The sequence below is a fragment of the Mytilus edulis genome, chromosome 9, assembly GCF_963676685.1.
Source record: "Mytilus edulis chromosome 9, xbMytEdul2.2, whole genome shotgun sequence".
NCBI lineage: Eukaryota > Metazoa > Mollusca > Bivalvia > Mytilida > Mytilidae > Mytilus > Mytilus edulis.
The window spans coordinates 14,581,006-14,605,186 of NC_092352.1; the positions used below are offsets into that span (position 1 = coordinate 14,581,006).

Consider the following 24,181-nt stretch of genomic DNA (forward strand, 5'->3'; position numbering starts at 1 on the left):
AAACTTCGTAACATGAGGCATCCATATACAAAGTATGAAGCATCCAGGTCTTCCACCTTCTAAAATATAAAGCTTTTAAAAAGTTAGCTAACAACGCTGCTGCCGTAGCTGCCACAGGCTCGACAAAAATTTAAAAATTGGGGTCTTTCGCCTCATTTTCTTGCAAAATTAACTTTCAAATGTTTGGTTAAATTAACACCTTACCAAAATAGTCAACAAATGCTGATATAATTTCAGAGTCAATGCTGGAACGGACACTAATTTGAACCCGAAATTTACATTTCTACTGAACAAAACATGGCTCAATCTCTTCACTGGAGTCATATCTTTCCATTAAAACCACTTACGTAGCAATATTATTTGTTTTTACTAATTTTCAACTACTTTTACCATGTTAATTTGTTTTAGAAAAAAAATCCACAGGGGCCATAATGCGAAACTAACAATCCTAACTGTGGAGTGCTAACTTAGGAGTTGATTACACAAAATTGGTACATGTATCACTATCACTGCTTTTTCAAGGGGGCTTAAAAACTGTTCAAAGATAGTATCTAACAAAATCCTATGCTACACTGCATGATCTGAAATCCAATTGGCCTTCAATTCAATTAACTTTTGTTTCCAATTTTATTAAACAAATATTTGTCAACAAGGTTAAAATGTTAAATTACAATTATGCATATGGGACATCTTTATAAAATATATATGTAGATATAAGAAATATAATTATGATTGTAATAACTTCTATATACACTGCTACCTTTATAGGTGTTTCTATACTACTACAGTATTACCTGGGTCAAATAGAATAAAGCTATAAATAAAATATCTGCATAGTGTTTTGCATTCAGTTCTAACTATAATGCAGCTCGGAAGCATTTGTCCTCGACATATTATAATACTGGTAAAATTTTCACAAATATTTTTATACATCAGCAGTGAGATACATATTATTTGACATCAATAATATTTTTTACATTCTTGAACAATTCTAGATAAATATGTGTACATTTAGCGTTTAATTAAAATCATGAAGAAGAAAAAATCTTCTTTTTAGCAATTCATTCTTAAAACTAATAAAAACAACTGCATATCATTAAATTTCAAATTGACATGTCTGTTTATTGTCTAATTTGGAAATAATTATTTTTAAACATGAAATGAGAAATCATAAATTTAATCTGTATTCTTCCTAAATGTTGAAAATGGAGTAAAATAAAAATACAATTCACAAAACCACTAAATTCCGTTTCATTTAATGTTTATACATTATTTCCCTACATTACAATGTATTCCCATAAAGTGAACACTAAAACATTACATACATAATAAAGAGTGCATTAGATAAATATTAGATCTATTTTATTGAATCACATTTTTCAGACACATAACATCCTGCTATATTGCACATGTATTGAATTATCCTTATTCATTTAAATTACATCATTTTTAGTAAATGATTGTTTAAAACTTCCCTAATGTCCTATTATAGAACAGCATGTTTCTTAGTTTTTGGGAACATTGCACAAATTTGTCAACATAAATGCCCTTATTATCATTCAACAGAAGTTCAGTACAGAATGTGGTTAATATTTCTGAAAAAAAATATCTTAATAAAATTGAGAATGGAAATGTATTTCCAAACAATGCCCAACCAATATCTGTGTTCTTACATTCAGCAGTGGATTAAGACTTCCATAAAGCCTAGTAACTTTTAAAAAGATTTGCTAAATGTATTTTCTCCTACTGTCCTGCCCTAAACTCTTTGGTAGTAGTGATGTACAGCAGGTACATAACATTTTACCATAAAAGTACTTACCTTTACATACAAACTATGATACTTGTTGATATTCATGGATCAGTTATAAAAATTTTATCGAAACATTTGGCCAAAGTTTCTACTCATAAAGTTCAAGAGAATTCCGGTTGAGCAGGAGAAATTTGCCGTTCTATGCATTGTGTAGCTGCAGATAAATCTTATCATGGCAACAAGTTTTTTAAACAGCAAAACAAGCAGGGCAAACAATGTCGGAAAGTTTATTTTATTGATATACTTAAAGGACTATTGCAAAGTCATATTATAAAAAGCAATGAAATAATCTCAAATGTTGACATTATTCTTCTCAAAGCAATAAATTAAGTTATAAGAGTTTTGATTTGCTAATATTTACAAATTAAATTGTTTGATATACATGAGTTTTAACTTATAGGGACTCTGCAAGATTTTCACCTAGCATTGTTTCATGCAAGGTAAAATTAAAATTCTAAATTTCAAGAGACAGGATATGAAAAATAAGACTTTTTCATTGTTGGAAATCTATCTGCATTAGACAACTCATCCCAGGTTTTTAGATTAATTGCTAAAATTTTGATTGAACAATTATGAAATGACAATGAAAGGTGATTATATTAAGACTATGTATAGTCTTTTGTATATGACTTTTATCATTTCACTTTATTTTTTTACTTCATGACTAAACAAGTATTCAATTGTGAAATTCCAAACCTTATACATTGTACTGCTACAAAGAATTATACAATACTTTTGTACTTTTATAATTTGTAGATAGATGGATTTCTATATTTCTCTTATTTACTGCTATTCTATTAGTATTTCTATTGATAGCTTGACACTATATGTATTAAAACATATGTATTTGGATGCCTGAGAAATAAACGGGAAAAAAAATCAGACAAATAGTACTAATGCCTCAAAAGAATTGCATAGATAATTAATTTGGCAAACCTAACAATGCCCAGATATATCTCACTACAAATTTATATACATGTACAATAAATACATAGTCTTTATAGATTTAACAATTTTAAAAGAAAATAGTAACATTAAACCAAGTGATTTTTGCTTTTGTAACATAAATAATGCTCTTTAAAATTCATAACATGCAAAAAAGAGAGCTTAACCATTGATTATAAAGCTGAACTTCCTTGAAATAAACTTAAAATGTGAAGTTACTGTTTTTTGATTTTTTTTTTAGAATAATGTTAAGCCACTTTTGTACATTGAAGTAATAATGCATGCCATATTCCCTGATACTATAATAAATAACAAATTTGAGCAAACAGCACTTTGAATTAAGCATCTGTACAGAAATACAAAATATTCATAACAAATAGTTAATTTTGGAATGGTTTTATGTAGTCATGGAATGTTAAAAGTTTGAGGTCAGAGTCTGCACTGATTCATAAATTAATAAAACTTCTATATGGCAAATACTTCAACAACAAAACATATCAATAAACTATTCACTTATTTATCAAGAATCTTCTTAATTTAACCAATTCTGGTGTGATTTGCCAACTTTATTACTCACCATCCCCCTCAATCCAAAGAAGTAAAAAAAAAAGAGCAAAGTTTATGGACCGTGCTAGACCCTCAAGGGTATTTAAGGTCGTTACACAAACCTAGTGTATTTTATGATGTGTTTTGTTTCAGGCTGCAATCTAGCTTTCTAGTGTAAAGAACAATGGTAACCAAGTAAAAATGATCGCACTTATAGTGTATAACATGATACAATTGTCTCTACCACATTTACTGTAATTTAAAAAGACAACTGTAGTACTTACAAATTTTTCAACATGTTATAATCAATTTCAATTAAAATAGTACACGTATTACAATTAAATAAAATCTAATTATTGAACTATATCATTAAATCAATTTAGAAGTTAATACACTATTATAAATATTGCTTATGGGACTCGATAAAGTTCTAATAACCCTGCATATCTTTCAGTGTAGGGTTGATAAAGGGACTATTTTTTCTGATGTCGTCTACTTCTAGGTGTACCATTTCCATTTGCTGCTAAATTTTCCATGGAGGCAGATGCAGTTTCAGCTAACTTTCTTGTGAAAATTCTTTTACCTCCTGAAAAAAGACATAAATCAGAATTAATTTTTACTGCTAACATTTAATTAGATAAAACAGTCCGACTTAATCTGAAATTTCATTAGAGAGTTTCAAGTAAAAATCAAAAAGATTGTTTTCTAGTAAAAAACATTGTTATTTGGATCTTGATTTACATTTGTTCATAATAACTCTGGAACAAAAAATGATAAAATCAAAAATATTGTAAGGCCAAACTTATTAAAATATTCAGATTTCAAAACAAATATCTCAATTTTCAGAGCTTATTACAGTCTATAAAGTTTAATTTATCTAATCAATTATACCTCTTGAAGGTTAAAATGAATACTATCCATTTATTTAAATGCCAACTCCAGTTGGTCAAATACTTTGTACAAGAATGACAGATTGAGCGGGACTTTTTCTTAACATGCTAATTCACAAGGTAACAGTCTGCAGGAAGAAGCGCCACCCTACCAGTCACATTATCCTGACTCTGGATCAACCAATCTTTAATATGGCTCTTTTAAAATGTTTTTTGCAAAAGCAGCAAATGCCAATTTTAAAGACTTTGGCTCAATTGCCCAGTCAAGGGCTTGAATCCACGATCTCCAGCACTCAAGGCAATATGGTACCTCAAGAATTTTTTTTATATTTACATTTAAGAGAATATCGAACAATTTATTTTCGAGTTGTCCTGTATAAGTTGATTGTGATAAATTTTGTTGTCAATTATTTCAACTGCTTTACAGAAGAGTTTTGCAGAATTTAATTGATATACAGTAAGACACTGGATACCATTGAAGTCAATAGATTCAAAGGCAAACAAGATAAAAATTACCATTATGGAAACAAGTGATATGTTAAGGTAGTACCTAACACTACAGGGAGATAACTCTGTAAAATCAGCTTAACGTTTTGATTATGTTGTGTTGTTAAGGGAATATCAAACTTCTCAATGATCAAAATAAGAGTTCATCAAACTGCTATATAACCAGTGTAATTTTTCTGATAAAACGGTTGGTTCAAATATTTTGAAACTTTTATATCTTTGTCAAAGGGTCAAAGTAAATACTTTGTCAAAATTTTAAGAAAATTAAACGAGCCAAATTAATTTTAGTCAACGTGTTGGGTACCACCTTAAGGTACTCAAAAATGAAAAAAATATTTCATAATTTAAAAAGTCTTTAAGGAATGTCTTGCACTCTAAATGCATATTTTGAAACAAGTGAACCAGAGTTTTCTTTATTTTGTCATGCTTTATAAATAGAATACAATAGTATTTATGTAAAGCATTGTAAAGATCATACATAAAGAAGTTTGTCAGAAATATTCACAACAGAGAGTTAGGTTATGGAATTTTCTGAAGATGTTCAAAGTTAGAAACTGGTCAACGAAAATAGACTTGAGGATATTAAAGAATATATACAAGGTAATGCATATTTTCTTTAAACTGTAACAATAACAAATTAGCTTCATAAGAACCATGCGGTATAACATCAAATAAATGGTAAACAAACAATATGTTTACTATTATGTTACCCTAACAACCAACTTCTTCTTCCTCCATTACTGAAATAAAATCATATCGATCAAATATTGGTCCACCTGAAAGCTCTTATTGTAATAGGAGACGGGGGATTAAAGTCCAGATTAGTCCCAAGAAAATCAAGTTTTTGAGAATTATTTCAAAGTTCAATGTCATGTATGAAAATGCATAAAATGCATAAAATAAATTAATATAATTACTTCAGATTGTTGATGTTATGACGTCACAATAACATCATAGTATGCATCAATTTCACCATAACAAAGAGAATTGCCAGGAATCAAATAATTTAAGAATACCGTTAGTTTTATTATAACTATTGACATAATCTCACCAAATATAAAGTTGTTGCTAGAGTGCATACATTATTTTCCAATCTAATTTATACTTATAAGTTGGTGTAAAACAAGGAAAATCAAGATCTTTTACTAATTATATCCAATTTCATTATATATAGTATTGCAATACTATCTTTCTAATTGTGAAAATTGTTCTTGGGTTTTTAGCACCTTGAATCAGAGAGTAGTTAGGACAAAGGAGTAGGTGGTAAGACCCCTTTTTGGCCCAAAAATATAGCATTTTTACAAATTCATTGAAATTGAAAACTTTTAGATATTTATTGGAAAGTAGAATCTTTTGTTACTTAAATATGGGCTAGTTTTGACAAAATAATGTACATGCATCAGGTATTAGCATCAACAACTCATGCAAAATTACTGAAATCTTCACAATTTTAGCAATCACAGTAAACTATATCCTATATCTATGGCAATTAAATACATCCACACTTTACAAAAAGCTTAAAAAATCTTTTATAAATTTCATGCAACATGCAAATTATATGTAATTAGTAGATCTCTACTTTTTGGTACTCAGTGATTTATATAATTTCAAATTCTAACTGAAACAAAACTTATAGCTTCCCTTTCATCAAAGGGAAAAGGTTCATTTTTTAAAGAGTAAAAAAAAATCCAGCTTAAATTCAAACATTAAAACATTACAGTTTTTTGCTAAAATAAAATAACATAAGATAGACAGGCACTGTAAAACTGTTATTTTGAAACAATATTTATTATACAATTCTGGCAATATCAACAAATTAGTTTCTACCTGATAAAAGCAACCACAAACAGCCAGCATCTATCTATAACCTGTCAACCTACTCATAACCACATACTTTAATGTCTATAAATTAAGTTTATTACTTCGAACTTATACACATTTTCTTTCCATTCAATTTCAGGAGCTATTTGAATAAAGAAGACATCATTGGATTTCAGAAAAATCAGCAAAATAGATATGTGTAGCAAATTCAGAATTTTAATCTCTTATTGTTGCAAATTATACTCACACTGTCACATAATACACATCAATAAAACACTCCCAATAATTTCTGAATTTATAGCATTCTAAATTCAAAGTTTGTAGGTGTATTATTGCGAAAAATAGTTACGGAATAAGTGTTGCAAAAATAAAAACTATCTTAATTTTGCTAGATTTATTTGTATGCAACATTTTGTGAAGTTGTAATATATGATCCCCCATTTTGTGAAGTTGTAATATATGATCCCCCATTTTGTAAAGTTGTAATATATGATCCCCCATTTTGTGAAGTTGTAATATATAATCCCCCATTTTGTGAAGTTGTAATATATAATCCCCCATTTTGTGAAGTTGTAATATATGATCCCTCATTTTGTGAAGTTATAATATATGATTCCCATTTTGTGAAGTTGTAATATATGATCCCCCATTTTCTGAAGTTGTAATATATGATCCCCCATTTTGTGAAGTTGTAATATATGATCCCCATTTTGTGAAGTTGTAATATATGATCCCCCATTTTGTGAAGTTGTAATATATGATCCCCCATTTTCTGAAGTTGTAATATGTGATCCCCATTTTGTGAAGTTGTAATATATGATCCCCCATTTTCTGAAGTTGTAATATGTGATCCCCAATTTTGTGAAGTTGTAATATATGATCCCCCATTTTGTGAAGTTGTAATATATGATCCCCCATATTTTGTGAAGTTGTAATATATGATCCCCCATTTTCTGAAGTTGTAATATATGATCCCCCATTTTGTGAAGTTGTAATATGTGATCCCCATTTTGTGAAGTTGTAATATATGATCCCCATTTTGTGAAGTTGTAATATATGATCTCCCATTTTCTGAAGTTGTAATATATGATCCCCCATTTTCTGAAGTTGTAATATGTGATCCCCATTTTGTGAAGTTGTAATATATGATCCCCCATTTTCTGAAGTTGTAATATATGATCCCCCATTTTGTGAAGTTGTAATATATGATTCCCCATTTTCTGAAGTTGTAATATATGATCCCAATTTTGTGAAGTTGTAATATGTGATCCCCCATTTTCTGAAGTTGTAATATATAATCCCCCATTTTCTGAAGTTGTAATATATGATCCCCCATTTTGTGAAGTTGTAATGTGTGATCCCCCATTTTGTGAAGTTGTAATGTATGATCCCCCATTTTGTGAAGTTGTAATATATGATCCCCCATTTTGTGAAGTTGTAATACTTGATCCCCAATTTTGTGCAGTTGTAATATATGATCCCCCATTTTGTGCAGTTGTAATATATGATCCCCCATTTTGTGAAGTTGTAATATATGATCCCCTATTTTGTGAAGTTGTAATATATGATCCCCTATTTTCTGAAGTTGTAATATATGATACCCCATTTTCGTACTTGTCAAGAAATAGCACCAGCAACAATTTGGGAAATTACAGTTTATCTAATGATGTCTTTTTTATTGAAAGCAGCTAGAAACCAGATTCCCCCCCTGGTTATACATCTATGAAACATAGAACATGTGGTGGAAAAGGTTTGACAGGTGGCCTATTAAGAACATACACATATATACTTTATAAGGTGTGTATACTAACAAATCTGTTATTCTAACTTATTTCTGGAATTTAGACTTGGATAAAACTAGAGAGAAGAAAGGAAAAAAGTAAAGATTTATATAAGAAAGGTATATACATATTGAAATAGTAATCACAGTGTTACTACACATATAATATATAGTATTAAGTATTGATAAAAGAATATTGTAAACGTTGAGTATCCAATGCACAAAAATCTATAAAATTTCCTGTTGTTTTTTTTAACTCAAAGCATATATTTTGGGTAATGTATCATCAAACACATTATGAGATCATATCGTATTAGGTACTTTCTCTTACAATAATATTAAAAGGAAAATAATCTATGGAATCCCTTAATGATGTGGTGAAGTCACTTATGATTGTGCTAGCATTATCCTAACTTGTGCAAAGTTCATTCATTAAAATGTGAGCTAATGCTTTTCATTTCCATAAAAACAACAAAATTCATGCACAAACTGCATTAAAATCTTGTTGGAAAATTAAAGAATCATTTTTATACAGTTGAAGAATTGATTGTTGATAGTGTTCAATTTTTCATTTATACAAGAAATATATTTTTCTAGTATTAATCAGTATTTATAAAGGTGAAAGTTTCTAAAAATGCATTTGAAAAAGTGAATTCCTAAACTTATAAATGTGTGAATACAGAGCACAATACCAACTAGGAAGAACTTAAGTATATTTAATATTGATACATGTATATTGAAAACTAGATGTGTCAAAGCGACACAAATGGCCCTGTCTCAAAATGTTGAAAAATGTGCAATTTCAATAACACATGTGGACACAAACATGATGGTAGTCTCACTTATAAAAAATCAGCTCAAAATCTGGAGGCGTATAGAAAAAAAGTCTGTATAACTGATTTTCGACAATTTTCAAAATTGTAAACCCTTAATTTTGGAAAAAATAAGTGGAGCGGAATGAAAATGAAACTTGATCTGTAACTCATCATGGTTAGCTCACATTCCCAAATTCAGCCTAATATCTGAAAGCATTTAGAAAAGAACCTCTGTATAACTGTGATTTTCAAAAATTTATCAAAGTCAATAGCCCTAAATTACAGCAAAAATTATCCAAGCAGAACGAAACTTAAACTTGATCTGTAACTCATCATGAGTAACTCACATATAAAAAAACAGCCCAATATCTGAAAGCGTTTAGAAAAAAAGTCCTTATAACAGTGATTTTCAACAATTTATCAAAGTCCATAGCCCGTAATTTTCGGCAAAAATTAGACAAGCGGAACAAAACTTAAACTTGATCTGTAACTCATCATGGTTAACTCACATACCAAAAATCATCCCAATATCTAAAAGCAATTAGAAAAAATGTCAGTATAACTTTGATTTTCAACAATTTATCAAAGTCCAAAGCCCGTAATTTCAACAAAAATTAGCGGAGCGGAACAAAACTTAAACTTGATCTGTAACTCATCATGGTTAACACACATACCAAAAATCAGCCCAATATCTGAAGGGGTTTAGAAAAAAACTCTGTATAATGGTTTGTTGCGGAATGACGGAATGACAGAATTTTGGAATGACGGACAAGGGTAAAACTATATGGCACCGACAACTTTGTTGCGGGGCCATAAAAAAGTTAAAATTATACAGCATACTGGTACATTGTAATACCAATATGAAATTTTTATACAACATCATTTTAAGACAGTCAATATGCATGTGTTGTTAAAATCTTGAATTTAATATAGTAGATGAACAAAAATACCTTGTTCTGGAGGTTCTCTTAGGCCAGCAGTCCCAGACAGTATGCGACCTGGTCCTTGTCCCAACTGGACCAATTTCTCTTTTTTCTTTGATCTTACTTTTTGTAGTTTCCTTAGTAAATATGCTTTATCTTTCCCTTCCTGAAATTTCATAACCCTCAAAATAAACAATTGCAATTGTACATGAATTTTAGAAACAAAAATGAGAATGCTTCACTGATAAATGAAGAATGATGATGCCCCCACTTGCATATAATGTTATAAAGGGGCACAACTCAAGAATGATGATGCTTCGACTTGCATATAATGTTATAAAGGGGCATAACTCAATAAAAGAAAAGTGATGCCACCCAAATTGAACTTCATCTGTGTTTTATGGCATCAAATCATTATGTGTATCAGTTTCATAACATTTGGCTGAGGCAAAAAAAATTTTTGGATGTACAGAAGTATGGATGAACAAAGGTAACACTTAAGGACCCCATCCAGTGACCATGGTGGTATAAAAAATCTACTAATGTTAATACCCATCGATCAAATAATTAAATCCATTAGATTTTTGTGGGTTACATATGTTTAAAACCAAAACTGGATGATAGCTATTATTGTGGTACATTGTAGTATTAGAACTTCAACATGACTAAGAAAATTTGATTAACATATACGATATACCACTGGAACTAATGTAAAACACACTATTGATTGTAAGGGATAGGTTTAGTCTAAGTACTCACCATAGTTAGTTGATGTCTAAGTAATGTAACCATTTCTTTATGTCCCACCATAACAATTCTCATGTAGTATGTACCAACACTGAAATACATAAATATAATACATATTTTTATCATGAAAATATGACTGCACATTATTTCAGCATATTTCATAAAATAAGATATATCTAACAGTTCATTTTAACATCTTCATTAACAATTTTTGTATCTTTTTTATATATTGTTGTTAACTGTTTACATCTTTATAAAAAAACCAAAAAAAAATTGTTTCTTAATCTGTTTCCTTTATCTAGATCTATTCTATCTGCATGCTTAACACATTCTTTAGTTAGTAGTGGCTTCAAACATCTGTGTACTGTAAATTTTGAAGTTATTGCATGCATTTATAATTGGGATTTTTGAAGAATGAACAAAAATGCAAGTATAATTATTGCCATTTCAGGAATAAGTATAAGATATCAGAATGTGAGATTATATTATTACAATAATCACCAAGTTGCATTATTCACATCAATAAAAACCTTGCAATAATTTCTGAATTTGTAGTATATATCATAGTCATGTCCTCAATCATTATGATCTTATTTATCATAAAAAAAAGAATTTTGTTAAACATAAATTATATTATACCATAGTATGACTAAAACTCCTGCTATAACTCCAGGTGATGATATAACTTTAACAATCTCATGTAACACTTTGTAATCACCACTCCAACTATCTACCAAGTTTGTTACTACATCATATGCTTTATCCTCGCCTCGAAATGGTCCACACTCTTCACTTGGTCTAATTCTGTAAAAAGAATATCTTAAAACATTATCAAATTAACAGATTTATAGTGACATTTTCAGTGGGGATCTCTTGAAAAAATGGCATTACTTAAAAAATTTATCTTTTCAAGTAACATACTGAGATCAAAGAATCTCTGCACAGCCTAATAAAGGTGTATTATTTAGTACAAAATCATTTCCATTGTAACAATGAGAAGGATATTGTGAAAGAAAATATTTATGCTTCAAATGCATAAATGTATACTTAAACTTTCTTGATTAAATCTTCTCTTCAGAATCTCCAATCTAACATGTACATACTAAAGCCTGTATTTCATCTTGTGTTTTTTCAGTACATATATATCAATGACTTTTTCAGTTTAGATAAAAGTATTTATTGAGATAAACTTTTGTATACTTACGTAATTATGCTCACTGCAACAGCAACAGTTGTTAATAAAAAGAAGAAAAACAAAAATCCCAGAAATATTGTATGTGTTCTGGAAGCCCTCCATGCCTTAGATGATGGTCTACAGTTTTGTAGGCAACTAACCTAAACAAACAATATATATATCCATTACATTGTACTATCTTTAAGTAAATGTTCCTGTTCAAGCTTTTGTAAATACTTTAACAATAGATATCTTTTTAATTTTCAATGACAAGAACCTTTCAGCTTTGGAACATAAAATGTCAATAGTTTTAGATAAGTCAGATTAACAATCAGTTTAAAATAGCAATCTGTCAACTTTTCATACTAAACAACTACCGGTAATTGGTACAGACACATGACTATCGTTGAACACCAAATGTTGACCTCTTGATGACTGGATAATTTTTTTGTTTTTTTTTTAGATTGCTTTCTCAAGACATATACCCGAAAAATGGCCTTTTACCCACAATAGATAGGTTTCAATGACGTCATGTGAGTTTGAGTTATTTCTCTTGGCTGCCACATATGATATGAAGGAATTTATTGAATGATTAAAATTCCATGCAGTCTTCAAGATTATAATTGTCCATATCACAGACTTTTACAACAAATTGAATGTTTAAAAGTACTTACAACTTTGACATAAAACAATATGAACAATTTGACAATCATCATAACAGACAATAGCGGTGAATAAAATGTACCAAACCTGAAACAAAAAAAAAACTATATCAAAGAACAAAATATGCATTTTTAATTCTTTAGTTGTAGAGATTTTAATTAGATTTTGTGTTTCTTGAGACAGCAAATTTATAAAATTAAATTTGAAACATTAAATATGTAATTAACTTTACGTATACATGTAAGTCAACACTTATCATGAATTTTATGCTAAATTTTAATGTTAAGATAAGAAATTTAAAAGTACAGTAAATTGATAATTAGATAGTCATTACAAATCGTTGACTGACTGATATGTTATGGACTTCATAGATTTCATAGGAAAAGGGTTGAGATTTCACATAACATTTTTAACCCCGCCACATTTTTGTTCCACTATCAAGACAGGAGTCTCTGGCCTTTGTTAATCTTGTATGTTTTTTTTTAATTTTGGTTCTTTTATATGTTTCAGAGTTTAGTAAGATGTCTGTTTTCTCTGAACTAGTACTCATTTTTGTTTAGGGGCCAACTGAAGCTCACCTACGAGTGCAGGATTTTCTCGTTGTGTTGAAGACCCATTGGTAGCCTTAGACTGTTTTCTGCTCTCTTGTCCAATTGTTGTCTCTTTGACACATTACCTAGTTCCATTCTCAATTGTATTGGTATTTCATAACAAGTATATTTGCAAAAGTACTTAATTTTATGGTTAAGAATTTTTTCTACTTAAATCTTTTTTTTTTCTATTTTCTAAGACTTACCAACATAATGCTTGTGAATATATCAGATCTAGTGTATTCCTACCAATATCAAACTCAGGTTCTTTTAATTTCTCTGTACAACAATAGTTTGCCATAACTCTGAAATATAAATAAAGTCAGTTTAGTGCAAGAAGACACTTCAAAACATATTCATATATTAAGTATTAAATGTTGTGTACATATCAAACAGTGCAGTTTCACTTCTAGTAACATTCAGGAACACAGTCACAACATCTTTTTATTCATATGTTACATAGTTCATTTAAAGTTTTCAAGATATGTAATGTTGTTTTTCATTCAAAATGTCTAAATGTATGTACTAAATCATCACATAAGCATATTTTCCCCAACAATTACACAATATAAATTAAGTTCTACAAACAGTTTGGATGGAAGAGTATGCTTCAACTTTCTTCCAAATCTTTCCTTTCCATTTTTTCACCCATCTGCTTTTCTTTTTTGTGAATACCCCTCTTCTTATCTACCTATCTCTTTCTTCTTTCGACTGACCCTTTCACACCATTTTTGTCTTTTTTCCTATCTCTTTAACTCTTCATAACCCTGTTTCCCCCATCTTGAATACTTCAATAATTTTGAATTTTGATTATATCTCTGAATATTCAGCCTCAAAATTCTATCTTTAATTTGCTAAATCCATTTATGAACTTACTTATGGATAAATTCCAGGAAGAAGGTAGCACCAAGTATAAATATAAAATCTATCAATACAAGTCTATACAACTCATTGCCAACTTTAGTTTCCCAGCACTGAAAATAAATAAAAGTATTATAGGTAAACAATTGTGTATACATAGATTTCTTGTGGCTCTTTATTCTATGTAACTGCATTTTGGGCATGTTAACCTCTTGTCTAGATACCAGGGACTCTTCAGGGAGCCATTTTGTCAACATATACTCAAAATCTCCTTTTTACATATCCCATTTTGTAAAATATTCTTTAAAGTATTTTTGAACTGATTGTTTATCTTGAAATATTGATATTAATTGTAGAATATTTGTTCAATAGTATATATTTTTAAAATGGATATTCTTTGAGTACTATTTTACATATTTTGCTGTCTTAATGATTGTCAAGTTTGAGTCTTTATTTCATTGGTTGCAGTGGTATTGAACATGCATGAAATATTTGCAACTGGAAGTTTTTAAAGCAGTTGGCAATCAATTATTGGTCATAAAAAGACAAAATTAGAAAATAGAAATAGGCCAATGAATTGTTTCAAATTCTATCAAACATGTTTTATTCTGAATATCTATTTTTTCATTATGTCCATAAATATATATACATGCATATACATGTGTAATAAAATAATGGGAATCATTACATTACAAATAAATTAATGCTACCATGAATGAAAACATATGATAACTTTAAGAAGTGTACTCACGTTAACTTCACCAGGAAGTTCTCTGAACCAGTATGATACCAATATACCAAGTAATGCCCCTTTCAACAACATGGTTCTGAAAATACAAATATCTTTTATTTTTGAAACTTGTGTATTAGAATTGTAAATGAAATTAAAGCTCTGTTAAAATATTAAATATGCATTAAATAAAGGTTTACTGGATTTACAAATCTTTACACACATGATTAAAGATAAACAGACATTAAGCAATTATCAATCAATCTATGATTAAGTTCTTATCATCTGAAACTATTCTAATAATATTTCTATAAGAAACTTATGTGACAACTTTTGTTATAAGCTCTTAATCTTAATTAATATTGTTATAGTTACCTAAACATTCCAACATATAATTCATGCTTTGGCTTTTCATAATTCTCCAGTGAACCAATTCTGGCAAAGATAAATGGGAAGACCAAATGTATGGAGGAAATTACCAATGGCATGGTCAGTTCACCAATAATATGTACATCACTCTAGAAACATAAAAACACAAACATTGATGATCATTTTATATAAGATAAATCAATGTAACATACAATGCAATTCAAAGAAAAATGCAGAAATTAGTCTTGTCACAATCTTTATGATAAATTCAATTCCATAAAACATTCTAAATTAAGAATATGATAATATGTTTTTCCATATCAGAATTTCTTTTAAAAATTTGTTTAGTTTTAAAAAAAAATCACAATCTTTACACCTTATAATTACTTTTATACAATAGAAATTCTCTTGTAAAAATTATACAAGGGAAGTAACTTAGAGTAGAATACCAAAGCATATGGAAAAAAGTCGCAAAATCCTTAGCCTGCTATCTATGACGAGATTAATCTTTCTATCTGTCAAATAAACGTGCCTTTTATAATTTCTTTATTCTGGATTTAAATTTTGAAATTGAAGAACTTATTTTATTGTTAGTGTTAGTTTCTATTCTGGTTTTGGTTTGTAAAAACTTTGTTACTTTTGTAACACAAAGGATTACCTACCTCTGACAATTTTTTGTCCAGGATGTAATATATTAGATATCCAGCACCACCTATCATACCAAGCACTATTAAATTAGTCAAAACTCGAATAAAGAACCATTTACAACTGTCGGATAATTCTTTTTCCTTTGTCTTTTTCCTTTTTCCAGCTAAATATTCCTAAAAAAATTAAACAGTTCATTAATTTTTTTTTTATCAATAATTATAGTTTATTGTTGGTCATTTCAACGAGATTGATTTTCTTGCTTGAGTGGTATGAATAAAGTTAGACTAGGCAATCGAGTTGAGATGACCAATGATAATTTGTTTATCGATATTTAGAACGACTCTGGCCGACTACATTGATTTATTTAAAGGCTTATATATTTGGTTGAAACTGAATGTTTTTGTAGTCGAATTGACAATACAAGACAGATTTATCCTGATTTAGTGGATAGAAAATAGTTGTACATGTATATAAAAAGACAAAAAAAAAATAAATTTCATCATGTTCATTAATTGAAATTCTCCCATGAAAGCAAATATCACTAGAGTTTCAATAAATTATCTATCTTATAGATTTACAATGTATTTAATTATTCCTCTATTCTAGAAAGCATGTTTCCTTATACAATTACAAAGTCTGATTGAGGTATTTATTTTGACCGGTGATATAAGAAGATATATATATTTGTGTCACACACAAGTATCCTTCTTATTATCTTATATAGGTTTTACTTGCGACAGTTTTCATTTAGGCATACCTTCATTTCATTATAAAAACTCTTATGTTTAAGATCACTGGCTTGTTTTGAGGTGATGTTATAATCCCAGCCACATAGTACCCGTGTGACATTGTAAAAGCTTGTTGTACTGCTGCCTTCCACATAATTCTTCTTGTACGATTTAGATATACTAAAAGAAGGCATATCAAATCAATATAATTATGGTATAGTCATACAGAAATTATACAATTAATACGGCAATGAAAATACAATGGTAAAGTGCTCATTTACTGCACAAAGATGTGTTTTTCTGTGAGAAGATGTGTTTTTCTGCACAGAGATGTTTTTTTCTGTGCTTAGGTCATGTGTGTAAGAATATGTGCACTATAACTATTATTTGCCTTTCTTGAAGTCATAATTATCTATATTTGAAGCATTAAACTGTCAATCATATCCAAACACTTTTATACTTTCCAAATGATGAAGATCCTCCTTATGCAGCAACAAACTACATGAATACAAAAAATAGAAGAGTTACCATACAGATAAAATTGGGCGATCAAAGATGAAAGAGTGTGCAAGATAAGAAAATAAGTTACACTTACCTAAAAGCTAATATAAATAGACAAAGTATATAATAGCCTCCACAGGTAAACAGGTATGCATACTTCATGTCATATTTAATACTGTTACTTAAAGGCACTGCTACTTGTAGATCGGTGTAGTATCCATAGTATAATTCTGTGTCATTAAACCAACCCTGAAATAAAATGTATATTACTTATTACTTAAAAGAATAAAAATAAATGGAGAATTTCATGGGCACAAATGATGCCCTCGCTTGCAGATTCCAACTTGATTTGTGCTTTATGACAACATTTGGTTGAGGCAAAATTAAGTTAGAGAACTAAACAAATTTAAGAATGTACATACTGATAATGGTAAAACTTATTGCCCCCTTCACCTAGCAGAGGGGACATACAATCTCATTGCATATCTGGTTTTTTTACCTAAAATTTGCACTTAGATCAAAAACCTTGAGTATTTAATGATCTAGAATTTATACAAGATTTTTATTCCATTAAAATCTGCCTCAATTACTGTACAATTCCTTCAGTGAATTCAATACAGCTAGTAAAGTATATTTCATATTTTTTTAAATACCTTGTCATAAAATATGAAAATAAAAAGAGAAGTAATTATACACTTACACCTCCAGTTAGAAGTTCTTCCCCAGAGAATGACACATGATATGATGTGACATTGGTATTAGTACTATTAGTTACTGGTTGGTTGTAGCGGAATAAAATCTGTGGTAACACTACAAATCCAAAGGTCAATATGAACACAGGTATATTCAGGAGAAAGATCCACTTTAGAAACAGGAAGTAAGATGTTACACCTGTGCCGAAATGTCCTTCTACCTTCTTCAATAAACTTTTCCATAATTCTAATGAATATCCAAATTCTTTCAGGTTGTTCTTGAAATGTATACAAGTCTACAAAAAATAAAAAGGCAAAATTTGACATAACATACATATCCAACATTGAGCATATGATCTGATATGACATCCGACAGAATATTTTCATGACTTAGCAATTCCTTCAAAAGGAGTAAGATATGATCGATTCATTATAAAAATATTTTGTTGTTGTCTAGATTTTAAATTTTCTTAATTTGTAGAAGTAGATGAAGCCTAGACAAAAAGAAAAATAGCAGATCTGTTTTTTTTGTTAACACATAGTTGTCAATATCATGGAATTTCATGCGACTGTCATACAAGTGTGAGGTTAAGCTAGCTTTAAAACCAGGTTAAATCCACCATTTTCTACATAAGAAAACGCCTGTACCAAGTCAGGAATATGACAGTTGTTATCCATACGTTTTATGTGTTTGAGATTTTGATTTTGCCATTTGATTAAGGACTTTCTGTTTTTATTTTTCCTCGGAGGTCAGTATTTTTGTGATTTTACTTTTGTTTTCCAATCACCATGGCCAAGGGTGACAAGCCCCTGGACATGCCTTCAAAACTCCTTAGAGAGATCCCTGAATCTTGTTAACAGACATGTACAATTACTTAATTGCATACTTCTTTAGGACAAACACATAAAAGTAAAAACTAATTAGTAATAACCTACCATGCCAACTCTGTATTTCATATGTTTCCATGTGCCTAATTTTTCTTGGTGTTTTTTCCTGCTTAATGTTCTTTCTTTTCTCTTTTCTGATACATCATGTCTAGAGAAGGAAATTGAAGAAACAAATCTTTTTACTAAACCATAATCAAGTAAAAGCAAAAACATTTTTTCAAATAATCTGCATTCATTCATTTTATTTTCCCCATATAATGTGCTGTTTCATTTCTTTGTTCAAGTTAATCCAGGTATTTATTGTTTGCTGTGTATTTGACTTTCATGACATATCTTCTAAATAGGCAATGGAGTAGGTTGTGTACACACAAAAATAAGTTTAACCTTACCAGCATTAGGTGGTTGGTGTGGTTTGTTAGACTATATTTTTGGTAAATTTTGTTGTACTTTTAACGTATCATGAATCGTGAAACTTTTTCTCAAAACCGGCCAACCGTCAGACAACAGTGGTGGCCAGTTTGTAGTACTAATAAAGAAATGTAGATTTACTTAATCTGTCTTTTGTCTGTGAGATGGTGTGATGACATTCCCCTGAGGACCTCGTTTGTTCTGATATCTCCATCCAATTCATCCATCAGTTCTTCATTCCTTGCCATGGAATTGGTCAGATCATTTGTTGGTCTATGGGTATGGGGGAATCCACGTAGAGATCCATGTAATGCTGTCTTTTGACTCTTCCTCCTTGCCCTGATAGATTTACCTGTGTCACTAACCAGTCGATCTTTAAAAAGAACAATATTTAAATTAAATACAATTATATGTATTGCAGTCATTCAAAAGGTCCTTTGTCATGATTGTAAACATACATTTGTAGTTTGGTCTGGTAATGTAGTCACTGTTAATCAGTCGCAAAAAGAGTTGTCCCATTGGCAATCATATCACATCTTCTTTTTTTCATAATATACAAATAACTTGGGCATGTTAAAGAAAGAATATACAACATAAACTCTTTTTCTTATTAATCAAATAGTCAGTAAAAGTCTAAAGAACTTAAGAACAACTGTAATATTGAATCTAATTTGGCAGTTAACAACACAATATCTTCTTCAGCCTTTTATAAAGAAATTTTCATAATACAGAACTTAAATTTCTTTAAATCAAATCAATAATCATATACTGACTAAGAGCCTGAGGCTGATAATCTTAATTTGAATATTCAAATAATGTAAAAGATATTTTCCTTTAAATAGCTTTTTATGAAAATGAAATACACAAAATAAACAAATAAGAGAGGGGTAAATACCGAAATGAATGAAGAAGACTTCACACAAGTATGATTTACATATATCTTATCTATTTTGCTCTAATTCAGCAAATAAAATATGTTCAAACTAAACTGAAATGAATGATTTTATAGTCATAATCATTCAAATAATTCCTACCAAGTTGCCTGCTAGGTAATTCACTAATCAGCTCAGCAGCATCTCTTGCTGATCCATATCTTGCCCAGCTATGCCCACTCCCAGTACCCTCATCAGAGTATCGCCTATCTAACGGAATTCTCCCATCCATATTTATTACTTGATGATTAGGATCTCTTCCTATGCTGTCATCTAAGTATCCTGGGTTAACTGAGGAAGACATAATATTGTTTGTATTAAGTTACAATTATTCTCATCAGAATACCATTATTCACAATATATTCTTACAACATACTCTTAACATTACATCTGAATGTTTATATCAAATGTTGAAACCTTACAACCTGTTAAACGAGTTTCTTTTATCTAAAGTAAAATTAAAAAGAAATAAAGTTACCAAGGAACAACTACAAAATTTACATTACCTTTAATATTATTTCTAATAATAACCTTCTTGAGCTCTATAGATATACTTTGATTGACATTTTCAAAATAAATAAAAGATTAAAGTTTATATCAATTTTCACCTGACCACAATAAGTACCCTTTGTCATTATCTTCAACTTGGATTCATTCAGGATATGTATAGAACATCTGCTCTTTGGTCAGGTTGTTGTCTCTTTGACAAATTCCTCATTTTCATTCTCAATTTAACATCTGCTATCAAAGGGAAAATATGTTCTCTTTCTTTGACTGGCGGGATCATCAGTACACATGCAATAACTATAGGACATCATCATAATATCATTCAAGAAAAAAGCAAGAGATTTCTTTACACTTATGGGTGGCATGCAATAGTTGAATGGGAAGTGAACAGTGGACATGATCTGGTACATGTCTCTAGATCTAAAAAGATTATGTCTGACTGGTATCAATGTTATTTGGGGTATAGAGAAGTGTTACAATGTGTTGTAGTGGTAACATGACAGTTTCATTTAAATGTACGTTGTACCTATATCAAGAGGTACCCACAATGCAACAACTTCATATGTTGTGACATTGGATCCAGTATGAAATATCAAGGTTAGAGGTTTATACAAATATTCTACTTACTTTGAGACATTTCCACGGCTTCATCTCGCCTTCTCCAGGATGGATCACCACGTGGGTCTCGTGACATTTTGTCTTTTACTCAGAACTTAATCACATGGCCTTATCTGTGGAAGAATATGCTTTATTATTTACACATTATACATTCTGTAAACTTGATAAAGGGTTATATTTTCAAGCAAAGTGTCTCCAAGACAAGAGAAGATTTACATACCTTAAAATTACCCTTTAAATATTTGAACGGAATCATATATCATCGTGATAACACACTGTTAATCAATACATATATCAATTACAATGCACTAAGGAAATAAAAAAGAGGAGATCAAGATCTCAAATCATTTACAATTTATTTGATCATGTTCAGCCTTTAAATTAATGAGTACATGTGTTCTTACAATAAGCTGTACAAATATGCATGACAAGAGTGCACACACTGAAATGTCTCGCCTTCTATACTAATCATTGATATTATGTTGATAGTCCTAAGTATAAAGCTAAGCTTTATTACAACTGTCACATAAACTTAACATTAACCAAGATAACTAAACAAAGACCAATGAACCTTGAAAATGAGGTCAAGGTCAGATGAACCAAGCCAGGCAGACATGTACAGCTAACAATGCTTCTATACAACATATATAGTTGACCCATTACTTATAGTTTAAGAAAAATATACCAAAACACAAAAACTTAACACTGTGCAATGAACCGTAAAAATGAGGTCACGGTCAAATAAAACCTGCGCAACTGACATAAAGATCATAAAATATTTCCATACACCAAATATAGTTGACCTATGGCATACAGTATTAGATAAAAAGACCGAAACTCAAAAACTTAACTTTGACCACTGAACCATGAAAATGAGGTCAACGTCACATGACATCTGCCCGCTAGATATGTACACCTTACAATCATTCCATACAACAAATATAGTAGACCTATTGCATATAGTATGAGAAAAATAGACCAAAACACAAAAATTGAACTATAACCACTGAACCATGAAAATGAGGTCAAGGTCAGATGACACCTGCCAGTTGGACATGTACACCTTACAGTCCTTCCATACACCCAATATACTAGCCCTATTGCTTATAGTATCTGAGATATGGACTTGACCACGAAAACTTAACCTTGTTCACTGATCCATGAAATGAGGTCGAGGTCAAGTGAAAACTGTCTGACAGACATGAGGACCTTGCAAGGTACGCACATATTAAATATAATTATCCTATTACTTATAATAAGAGAGAATTCAACATTACAAAAAATTTGAACTTTTTTTTCAAGTGGTCACTGAACCATGAAAATGAGGTCAAGGACATTGGACATGTGACTGACGGAAACTTCGTAACATGAAGCATCTATATACAAAGTATGAAGCATCCAGGTCTTCCACCTTCTAAAATATAAAGCTTTTAAGAAGTGAGCTAACACCGCTGCCGCCGCCGCCGGATCACTATCCCTATGTCGAGCTTTCTGCAACAAAAGTTGCAGGCTCGACAAAAATGGTGAATGTAATTTGATAACATGGTTAGAATGAGAGAGGGGCATAGTTCAATTTCCTGCAAACAATGTTTTCCATGTGTTAAGGTACACGTCGGAGAGGGTTCCAGATAAAACTTTCAAGTACAAATGTAATAAAGTGGGATCAACAACAAAAAATCAAAACTGATTTATGAATCATAATAAACCATACAAAAACCTCCTTAAAATTGTAACAAACTTTATATTTGTATTATATGTTTTTATTGTGATCTACATAATCTTACCCACTTTAGTAAAGACTATAAAACTATCCACAATCATATTACACTAAGGATATATTCCATAAATTCCCAAATATGTTAATTTTGTAAACATCCATAACAATAATAATAATGGACACTTCTTTCTTCTTATCGTTCGCCTTTACACTTGAATACCAGTCTCCTCAACAAATCTGGTGGTCTTCTGTAGGGAATCCACTGGTCCGTATAGCTTCTCTTCGAGTGATGTTACTGAGTGCCATATCTTATCTCTCAATGCCTGATGGAGATTGCATGACTGTAGGAGGTGTGCTGTATCCTGCTCTGCTTCTCCACAAGGACACATAGGAGATGGAACAACTTTCATGACTTTGTGTAGATGTAGGTTGAGTCTGTTGTGTCCTGTCCTCAGTCTAAAGATGGTGGTTTGTTCAGATCTTGTTAGCTGGTGGTAACTATCTTGTTGCTGTGGAGTGTTGAACAGAGATTTTATGATAGTCTTCATCTCTGAAAAGCAGACTGGATTTTCTTCCTGTTGTTGTTCAGCACCATACTTTGCCAATCTGTCGGCTTGTTCATTACCCCAAACTCCGCAGTGTGAAGGGATCCACTGAATAACTGTTGTCAGACTTTTGATGTTGTATAAAGCTTGTTGGAGTTGAGGCAGCTTGTAGTTCTTCAAAGCTTGTAGAACAGAGAGGGCATCAGTCAGGAATACTACTTGAGATGTATCATCGATTTTGTTTAAGATGGAATGTGCAGCATGAGTAATGGCTTCTTCTTCAGCTTTGTAGTTTGAACAATGTAGGCCTGTTGGTATTGCCTCTGATTGTTGATCTCCATTGGGGTACTTAATGTATATACCAGCCCCTCCATTTGTTGTGGCATTTGTGGCTGACCCATCTGTATATACTCTTACCCAAGTTTCTGAAGGATACTGTTCTTCAAGCATACTCATTGTAAGTATTTTCTTTACATTACTAGTCTGTTCATCTCTGGTGGTAATGAGCGGAACTGAGGTCTGGATGGTGACATTTCCAAGTTTTTCTTCACAAGGGGTATTATTCATTGTGAAAACTATGGGTTCTATATATTTTGGTAGGGCTTCCTGGTGTTTTCTTTGCAATGCTCTTGTCTCTAATGTAAAGCTGGATCTTTTCAGTCTGCCTGATGAGAGTTGTTTTAGTCTGGTATTCATTGGGTGGTCTTGTGAACACTGATATTTGGTGGCCTGTATCATGGCTTTGCACTCCCTTCTCTTTCCTAATGGGGGTATGTTTGTTATATCCTCCATACTTTTTATTGGTGTTGATTTCATAGCACCTGTG

General features: G+C 30.6%; 1 protein-coding gene across 5 annotated transcripts in view; it reads right to left on the bottom strand.

Moving 5' to 3' along the window:
• Positions 1–613: 613 nt before the first annotated feature.
• The window catches only part of LOC139489545 (transmembrane channel-like protein 7), a 37,917-nt gene continuing 14,349 nt past the window's right edge, over positions 614–24,181 (bottom strand). For 2 of the 5 annotated variants that reach the window (XM_071276066.1, XM_071276067.1), the window contains exons 2-19: positions 21,103–21,206; positions 20,071–20,259; positions 19,178–19,409; positions 18,677–18,776; positions 17,749–18,036; positions 17,143–17,297; positions 16,577–16,727; positions 15,834–15,992; positions 15,178–15,320; positions 14,824–14,899; positions 14,088–14,185; positions 13,418–13,516; positions 12,633–12,708; positions 11,989–12,119; positions 11,424–11,588; positions 10,797–10,875; positions 10,065–10,203; positions 614–3,887 (exon numbers count right to left, since the gene is read on the bottom strand). In XM_071276066.1, coding sequence (XP_071132167.1) covers positions 3,775–3,887; positions 10,065–10,203; positions 10,797–10,875; positions 11,424–11,588; positions 11,989–12,119; positions 12,633–12,708; positions 13,418–13,516; positions 14,088–14,185; positions 14,824–14,899; positions 15,178–15,320; positions 15,834–15,992; positions 16,577–16,727; positions 17,143–17,297; positions 17,749–18,036; positions 18,677–18,776; positions 19,178–19,409; positions 20,071–20,259; positions 21,103–21,169 — 2,460 coding nt within the window. In that variant the 5' untranslated portion in view covers positions 21,170–21,206 and the 3' untranslated portion in view covers positions 614–3,774. Of the gene's footprint in view, positions 3,888–5,408; positions 5,439–8,330; positions 8,377–10,064; positions 10,204–10,796; positions 10,876–11,423; positions 11,589–11,988; positions 12,120–12,632; positions 12,709–13,417; positions 13,517–14,087; positions 14,186–14,823; positions 14,900–15,177; positions 15,321–15,833; positions 15,993–16,576; positions 16,728–17,142; positions 17,298–17,748; positions 18,037–18,676; positions 18,777–19,177; positions 19,410–20,070; positions 20,260–21,102; positions 21,207–22,877; positions 23,022–24,181 lie in introns of those variants that run through there. The other 3 variants (XM_071276069.1, XM_071276070.1, XM_071276068.1) reach the window with 3 other exon arrangements.